A 9276-nucleotide genomic window follows, 5' to 3' on the forward strand; every position below is an offset into this window, starting at 1 on the left:
ATGAGCAGCGGCGCCGCCGAGCGGGAGGGCCCCGCCGAGCCGGGCCTGCCCGAGGAGGAGGTAGCGGGCCGGGGGTGGGGGGCGCCGAAGGTGGGCCGGGTCCCGGGGCGGGAGCGGGGCGGCCCCCACGCGTGTCCGCGGGGTCGCGTGAGCCTGGGCGTGGGGCTCGGGGCGCGGCGGGAAGCGATGCAAGTCGATGGGGGGGCCGGAGCGGCCCGGAGCTGGGCGCGCCTCGGCGGAAGGGGTTTGGGACGCCGCTCGGACACGCGCAGGGTGCGGGCGCGCCGCCCCGTCTCCCGGGAGCGGAGGTGGCGACGACATGGAGCCCCGTTGGGTGTCAGGGCAGCCGCGCACGCAGCCTCGCAGGGGACGGCCGCCGGGAACCGGGACGGCGGCTCCGTTCGGCTCCTGGCGGGACCGCTCCCGGCGCACCACGAGGTCGTCGCCCGCCGCTGCGCCCTCTCCCTGACTGCCCGGGCGCACGGACGGGTCGCGGGCGGAGGTCGGGACGGGGGCAGCCGAGCGGCTCACCGCTGGTGGAACATTAAAGCGATCCGGGGCTGGGGAAGGTGATCGGATGCCTGGTGAATGAGTCACCGCGCTCCTCCCGCCGGTCCCCTTCCTGCCCGAGTTGACCGGCGGAGCTCGGCGCAGGGGCGACGGAGCGTGACCGCGTCCTTGGGGCAGCCGAGGGGCGACGGCGCTGCCCCGGTGCCCCACGCACCACTCACGGCCGCTGCTGTTGGGACAAACCCCCCCCCCCCCCCGGGCCGCTCTCGGCCGGAGCGAGGCCTGCCAGGTCCCCCTCGCCGTCCCCTTCCCAGGGCGAGAAGAAAACCTGCGGGGTGGTGACGGCACGGAGGGGACAAAACAGGCGCAAGGCCGTACCCAGGTCTGCCGTGAGCAGCAGCAGGAACAGAGGATGTGGGGTGGGGTGGGCAGGGACACGGGGCTACCAGGAGCGCGTCCACCGCCCTCACCATGTGACAGCCCCGGGCTCTGACAAACAGTGGCGAGGGGCAAAGGCGAGCCGGGCAGAAAGCCTGAGCGGATCAGGGTGGCGGGTGCTATGGAGGGTGTCAGTCCACTGGCGTGGAGGATTCCCTCTGGGAGCTGTCCCCAGCCCCTGCAGAGGGGATTCTGCCACTGCCCACTTCGGCCTGCACTCACGGCATCTGCGAGGCCTTGGGAAGGCTCCAGAGCCACAGCCTCAGTCAGGAAGCAGCCCCGCTCCATGGCAGAGTAGGGCAGCCTTTCCCCACGGCTCCCTGCCGGGGAGGCCGCATCCCAGTTCCTTCCCCAGCCTCTGCCTGTCCTCTCTTTTTGGGCAGGGGGGAAAGCCAAAGTGGGATTTCCCTCCCTTCCAAGATCCCGCTGTAATCTGCGCTTCTCTCCCTGCTCACTGAGCATCGCAGCACTGGCCCGACTTGGCCGACCTGCATTTGAACTTTCAGAGAAAACAAGTCATTACCAAGGAGAAGCCGCATCTCTGTGAGGCCTAATTTTAGAGGGTTTTTTTTCAGGGCCTTTATCTCTCCTATCTGCTGTGCAGCCATGGGGCTAAATTACCCGGAAAGTCAGGCTCGGGCGGGTTTAGCTTTCAGGAACGCAGCTCACAGCGGGCACTTCCTTGAGGCCATGAGCACAGAGCTGTGTGCAGGAGCGTGGCGTGGCCTGGAGGCCCTGGGCAGCCTCCTGGAGGCCCGCGACCAGCTGACGCTCTGCCCCTTACGCAGGTGAGAACCCTGTTTGTCAGCGGTCTGCCCCTGGACATCAAGCCCCGGGAGCTCTACCTGCTCTTCAGGCCCTTCAAGGTACTGCACCCGCTACGGGGCTCTGAGGGCCTCCGCAGCCACACGAGACCAATGGTGCTTCTCTCTTCTCCTGCAGGGCTACGAGGGGTCGCTTATCAAGCTCACCTCCAAGCAGGTAGGGGCTGCACTGTGCTCCCTCCTGCTGGGCTCTGCCCTCAGCAACTGGGGATGTGCTGGGGACATGGCCCTGACTGCCCCTCACCTTCTCTTTCCACAGCCCGTGGGGTTCGTGAGCTTTGACAGCCGCTCAGAGGCTGAGGCCGCCAAGAATGCACTGAACGTGAGTGCCGAGAGCCCCTGGGGGACACCAAAAGAGATGGATCCCAGTATCTATTACCCTGTGGAGACCTCCCAGGGAAGCCTGGTCCCTCCCCATACTCACGTTGAGGCAAAATGCTGCTAATCCCTGGCTGGGAGCGTGGCCGCACGGGATACCGACTACCAAATATGGTGCTGAGCTCGAGGATGTCAGAGGAATGTGAGCCGCGGGGCCATGCTCGCTGCCAAGCGCATGAGGTCACGGCCACCCCAGCAGCCCACGGGGATATTGGGACAAAATCTGAGGCTTTTAGTCCAAATGGCTTTTTTGAATGGGGGGACAGTCCTGATGCCAGCAGCATCCCACCACGAGATTCAGGCTAACTGACCTCTGCTGCCCTGTTCCTTCCCACAGGGCATCCGCTTTGACCCTGAGATCCCCCAGACGCTGCGGCTGGAGTTTGCCAAGGCCAACACCAAGATGGCCAAGAGCAAGCTGGTGGGCACTCCCAACCCCAGCGCACCCCTCCCCAACACCGTACCTCAGTTCATCGCCAGGGAGCCCTGTGAGTGCTTGCATCCTGACCCTGGTCCTGCCAGTACATGGCCATGGCAATGCCCCCTTCTTACTCAAGCAGCTGGGGCAGTGATACCTTAGGAGCTGGGTGCAGGGGAGCTTTTGGAGAGGCACAGCAGCTGTGGTTGGGTATGGAATCCAGCTCCTTGTGCTTTGGGATGATGCATGGGCAGGTGACGGTGGCCTGGGCAGAAGTGCCATTTGGGCAGAGCTTATACCTGCTGCTCACCTCCCCCTTGCTTTTATGATTAATTCTCCTCCTTTTCCTGCAGATGAGCTCACAGTGCCTGCACTTTACCCCGGCAGCCCTGAAGTGTGGGGGCCGTACCCTCTGTACCCAGCGGAGCTGGCGCCTGCTCTACCTCCTCCTGCGTTCACATACCCTGCTTCGCTGCATGCCCAGGTAATGCCGCTGGCCCACAGTACTGCAGCCTTTGGTACAGGCAGAGCTAGAGGGAGGGAGAGGAGGTGAGCTCTGGGGCTAGCTGCCCAGAGGAAGAGCAACGGTAAATATTATTGCAGCCTCATACTTCCCCTGTCGAGGCAGCGCTGACAGGCAGCACCTGTGCTCTTGGAGGAATCAGCACCGCAGCCCCAGGGTACAGCCACACTCCCATTGGTCGCAGTTTTTCTTCCTGCTCACCCCCTGCCCCCATGTCTTGCAGATGCGCTGGCTCCCTCCCTCCGAGGCTGGGTCTCAGGGCTGGAAGTCCCGTCAGTTCTGCTGAATGCTGTGTAAGTGCCCCCTGAGCCGCTCGGTGTCCCCAGGCTATCCTCTCTGGAGCGCACCTGCGGTGCCAGCCAAAACTTGGGCAGGAAAGGGGACATGCCAGCCCCATCCCTGAGCCCTGCCGTGCCACCCACAGGTCTCGGGTGTGTGATGGCGGCCGACGGTCAGTCTTGTGGGTATGAACAGAGCCCCCCGGCGGCTGCTGGGCACGCACGCTCTCCACAGAACCACAGTGTGCTGGTAAGGAGCGCAGTGCTCGGGCACAGGCTGTCCTCATGCTTATCATCCACAGCGGGGGTGGGAGTTCCAACTGCCCTGTCACCCCACCCCTTCTCTGCCACACAGCTTCCTGCCCTACAGCAACACTGGTCACACTCCTCTTAAACACAAAACAACTTAACTCTGCCCTCGTGAGCGGCCATGTCCCAGTGCCATGCCCATGAGATGTGCCTGCACAGGGACAGAATGGCTGCTACTCCCCCAGGCAGCATCACCTAACCCAGCTGCGTTTGTAACCTGTACCCCTCTTGTTGCAGGCTAGGAAGAAACCTCACACAAGTCTGGATTCCTCCAAGACTTTCCCACAGCCTCTATCACACATCTGTTCTCCTAGAAGAAAGTGAGAAGCATACCCAATATATTTCCCTCTTTTACACTGTATATTTGTAAGAAAGAGCGTGTTACTGATGAAAGCATGGTTTGACAGGCACTGCTGTAGCGTTTGAAAAGTATTTTCAAACACCCCTAGGAAAGCAGACTGCAAAAAAAAAAAAAGCAAAGAGCAAGTATTTTTGTACCAAACTTCTGAACAGGACAATCTCACACTGGGCTGGATGACAGTTTTTATGCTCAACCTCCAACAGCACGCCCTTAGCAGCCTGCCCCCCCATCCACGGGCCACAAACCAAAGGCCACAACACATGCTGCCTCAGCACAGTCTGTGGTGTTCACAGTGCTCTGGTGACAGCATTGCCACTGCACCCCAACGCTCTGCCAGCATTGGGGTTCCCTTCTTGTCTGCAGCACGTGGCGCCAGCCATGACAGGCAGATTTCTTACCTTGGCACGATGCTAACGGCTTGCTGCACAGCTCCGGCAAGGTGTGATGCTCGCTTCAGGGATGGGCAGAGACAGTCCAGACACGTAGCAAGGTGAGAATTCGCCTTCTCATTCCATGGCTTCTCCAAGATGCTAAGGGCAATGCAGACTGATGCGCAAGGAGCTGGACTTTCTGATCCCCGCCAACTCTAGGCCGTGGGACTGGGATACGCACCCATGGCTGCAGGGCTCTACTGCAGCTTCAGCACCTGGTGATGCCAGTCTGGCTGCAGAGCATGTCTGTGTGGAGCAGAGCCCAAGGGAGGCTGCTGGTAGCACAGGGTGGGATGGATCCAGCACAGGGACTGCATGCTGGCATCCTCTTTGCACCAGGAGAAACTGGCGTGAGGAAGAGTAAAGCAAAGCAAAAAAAAAAAAATAATAAAAAAAAATCAACCCTTTTGTTTCTTCACAAAGGAGGTGCCAACCCCATCTCCATTAACTGCCTGAGCAGAACTCCCAGCCTCTCTCCCTCCTCTACTTTCTGCTTTGGCCACAAGCAGCAGGGAACAAGGCTGCCAGAGCTGTCCAGGTGAGGGCAAGAAGGGGGTGCCACAGAGCCACCAGCATGCAGCAGGTTGGGCAGCGGTGCCTCGAGCATGGTAGCTCTGCAGGGACAGCACAGCGCTCCCAGCAATGGACTATTGTAGCAAACCGTTTCCTGTGTTTTGTTCTGGTTTTGTGGAGAGGAAAGGAGCTTCCATGTTGTCTTCTCCGCTTTTGGAAATATGTTTAAAGGTACTTTTCTATTGTAATTTTTTAAAAATAAAGCCAGTGATTATTGTAAGTTAAGCGTGGAGTGTGGCGTACTGTGATTCTAATTGCGGACAGGGACAAGAATCCCAGCAAACACTCGAGGGAAAGGCAGCCCCCCAGCCGGCCAAGTACTGCAGCAGGGCCTGCAGGGTAGATGGCGGCTGCCTGGCTCCCTTCAGCCTCTAGGAGCGCTCCAGCAGGCAGGAAGAGGGAGCAGCAAGCTGTAAGAAACACTCCAAGTTTATAAAGATGTTATCGGTTTGTTTCTAAACTCCCCATCTTGGCACTGAGTGCGGGAGCTAAGCTGCGATTTTCCATGAGCTCAGCTGCAGATGAGGCAAATGTAACCTAGAGACGATGGGCCAGATTATTATTATTTAACACGCTGAGAATTTTCAAAAACCATCCCAACAGACCAAGCTCTGAGTTCTTCCTCCATCAAATCCCACCCTGATAACTGTGGGTGGCCCCCCAAGGAGTCCCACCAGCAGTCAGGCTCCTGCAGCATGGTGCCAGCAGCAAGCTCAGTCTCACAAGCACATCTGAAGGATGCGAGCACATGCGGCTCGCTGGTTGGGGCGGGTGAGAGGCACGGTGTCACTCAGCCATGCACATCTGGCAGAGATGAGCCACGGGTTAAGGCCTCAGTGCTGGATGCTAATCCACCCACGGCCACTGCAGGTCACAGCTTTCGCTCTGAGCAGCACATCTTGCCTGGCTCAGAGCAATGGGAGCCAGCCCACACTGTACCCTTTCAGCACAAGGCGCAGCATGCTGGGGAGCAGCACAGCAGTGAGCAGCCTCGGGCTGAGGGAGCTCATGGCTTTTGCCTGGTTACACACAAGAGCTGCCATGCAAAAAGAAGGTGAAAACATTTAACATCCTGAGCCCCTTCTTTTGTTTCCTCTATGCTAAAATGTTTTTGGTGCTGTGCTGGCTGGCCTTCCACTCGCTGATGAGGGCTGGGAGCAATGGCTGCCTGCCCAGGCCTGGCATCCCCTCTGCCTGCGCTGACCTTTCACCACACAGGCTGGGGCTGCACTCCCCGTGGGACAGCTGGATGCCTACAGGAAGGCCCCGCCGACAGCATTGCAAAACGGTGCTGGGGAGCCCCAGGCCAGTGCTGCCACACAGCGCCATGGACAATCCCATGGGTACACACAGGCACAACTAGAAAAAACGAGATGGAAGAGGCACTCTCAATGTTCCCACTCTCCCAAGGCCTTCCCTCTCCAGTCCCCAATGGTCAAGGCTGAGCCAGGTACAGGGGATGAGAGCAGCCACTTCCTGTGCCCTCGCTCCCCAGGGCAAAGGGAGGGGGAAAGCCCTGCTGCTGGCTCCCCAGACCAGACAGACAGCACTGAGCACTGGGGAGGGAGGGCAAAGGGCAGACAGGGTTGCCCTGAGGCCAAGTGGCAGTGCTCCCACTGTGCTCTGCTGGAGTCGGGGGAAGGAGAAACAGGGCCATGAGAGGAAAGAGGGGATGGCACCAGGGTTTAGGCAGGCAGCATGGGGCCAAGTGAGGCTGCACAGTTGCTGCCGAGGCAGGCTGGGAGGGAAACTACAAGAGAGGCATGGCAGGCCCAAAAGATCTGGAGGCTGGACTGCAGGACTTGAGCTCACTGCCACCCATAGGCCAGAGACCAACGTGGTGGAAGGGTTTAAAGCTGAGAAGGCCTATTAGCAGCTTGCTGAAATGCTGCCTCTACAATATGGGTAAGTCAACTATTAGCAGAGTCTGGACTTCATCTCCCCAGCCTCCATAATTAATAACTAGCTCAGGAGGGAATGAAGAACACAACATAACTAAGGGAGATGGGAAGAAGTCGCACAAGTACTTCAAGGCCTTGGATGTAAGCACAGAAGGGCAGGCACAGTCAAAAAATTAACAAAACCTCCTGCCCTCACCATCCTTTCCCCTGCTCTGCACAACCCTCAGTTCACAAGGCTGACGCAGCCTATAGCATGTGGGTCCCAAATGAAGCTCTCAAGGTCATGGCTGTCTGACTGAGACCTGCTGCATGTGCTGGCACTCCAAAGCAGTGGAGACAAGGCCAGCAAGCAGCAGCAAGACCTGCTTCTACTGCAAAACTGGGTGGCACCGAGGGAATCAAAAGCGGGGTCTCGGGCCTGGCCTACCAAGGGCTGAGCTCTCCTCTCCCCAACAGCCATCAGATCCTCATCTGGTGGCGGGTACGCCATCAGCTCTATCAGACACCCTTTCCCAGAAAAGTAGCTGCCAGCAGTCCCTGAGGCGGTAACACACTAAGGAATTTCAGCCTGGTTCATAAGCAGCGAGCAGAAAGCAAGCAACAAAGCTGGAAATAATGAGATGTCAGTACCAAGGCTGCTTCTAATTCTCTGCAGCTTGCAGCCCCTCCTCACCCACAGGCAGCGGGGCCCGGCCATCCCCAGTGGCCCAGCAATGCCTGCCCGTGCTCATCAAAGTGACAGTGCAGGCCAGCCGCATCCACGTGTGGGGGCCTTACGCTGCGCAGCAGGGCTTCCTGCCTCTCCCTGCCCTGCTCTCTAAAAGCCTGGAATGATCATGATGAATTATAGATTAGCTCTCGTACAAACTGTCTTATGTCAATTTTCTCATTCAACCATGCAAAATCCTGCTGTTTTCCACCCCCTTCCAGAATGATCTTTGTACAGGAGGAGGAATAGCTCCTCACCAGAGCAACTTCTAGGAGACAAACCAAGAGACCTCCACGCTCAGAGCTGCGACTCCCTGTGGCTATTTCACCTGCACTGGCTTCAAGATACAGGGCTTTTGTTCTGGGGGTGGAAAGGAGCAGGCACATACCCAGCAGTGTCTGGCTTGGATGCCCACTTGTGTGCAGTAACGGGCTCAGTTCACGCCTCTCCTGATCCACTTCAGTTTACAGCTGTCCACGCAGAGGGCAAAATGCCTCCTCCCCACAGCTTGCAGCCTTCTTAGAGCCACAGGCTAAAGATTCAATGAGGCAAGCAAAAGGATGACATGGGCAGCACTGACATACCTGAGAGCTCCTGACACTGAAAGCTGTCTCTTCCCCAGGGCCCTGTCCGTATGTCCATCAGCATCACAGAGGGGGAGCTGAACACCTCTCTGCGCCTGGCGAATCCAGACAAGGAGATGCAGCAGCTGGGCCAGCACCCTGCATGGCGAAAATAGATGGGAACACTGTGGAGTAAGATAAAATAGCCTTAAGGTTTTAACAGCTATGACCTCTTACTTTAAACTTCACCAAAAAAACTGTTTGGACATTATGCTGTGAGGCGAACGAGTGGACAGGAGTGTTACTAATGCTTTCAGCAAACAGACTCACGTTGGCACTGTCTGAGACATTTTCAAGATACACCATTTAATTTTAAAGAGGTATTGGGGAAAACAAAAACAAACAAACAAAATACCCCCCTAAGACATAGGACTGACAGCTGGGAGCACCTCTGATACAGAAATAGAACTCAGCTCCTCAAATTCACACAGGAGAGAGGAGCTCTTGCTCATTTCCTGGATTTGTGTTTTCTTCATGACTGTTTATCTGTGCTACTTCTCAGGGGCTAGCATAGGCATCCTGTCAGCTCTTTTCAAGCTTTATGACTCTACCCTAACAAGTTTCAAAGCCTATTTTGCCCTCCTTGTTAGTTCCGCAAAAAAGAGAAAGCAACTGGTCTAGTCTTCCTAACTGGACATCAATTGGACCATTCTATTCCTTTGAACACTGGAGCGTGACAATGCCACCACAGCACACTGAGCTAATCTTCCTTTCCTGCTCTCTTATTTCTTGACTTAATGTAATTTTCATCTTTGAAAGTAGCCAGAGACATCTTTAGTCTCCCTCTTAATCACTTCAGTGGAGAAACTGCACAGGTAACTGCATCACAGCCTGCCTTGCAAGCTTCAGCCCACAGCACAGAGTCAGGCTGTGCAAGATGACTGGAGAAGGCACTCCATTAACATTAAGGTGTGAAAAGCAACGCATAGCTCACCAAGAGCTCTGCTTTTGTCCAAGCAGCACCACCAGAAAAATCATGGCTCAAAAATGCAGCACACAG

The 9276-nt window shown here is 57.2% G+C and overlaps 1 protein-coding gene across 1 annotated transcript; it reads left to right on the top strand.

Annotated features, from left to right (window-relative positions):
• On the top strand, positions 1–3377 carry RBPMS (RNA binding protein, mRNA processing factor; the record flags this gene model as incomplete). Its single annotated transcript, XM_079534319.1, has 7 exons — positions 1–60; positions 1737–1814; positions 1891–1929; positions 2032–2094; positions 2488–2638; positions 2922–3052; positions 3315–3377. The coding sequence occupies 7 exons, from the start codon at positions 1–3 to the stop codon at positions 3375–3377; spliced, it is 585 nt and encodes a 194-aa protein (XP_079390445.1).
• Positions 3378–9276: the final 5899 nt, after the last annotated feature.

This window comes from Tetrao urogallus, assembly GCF_951394365.1.
Source record: "Tetrao urogallus genome assembly, chromosome: 4".
NCBI lineage: Eukaryota > Metazoa > Chordata > Aves > Galliformes > Phasianidae > Tetrao > Tetrao urogallus.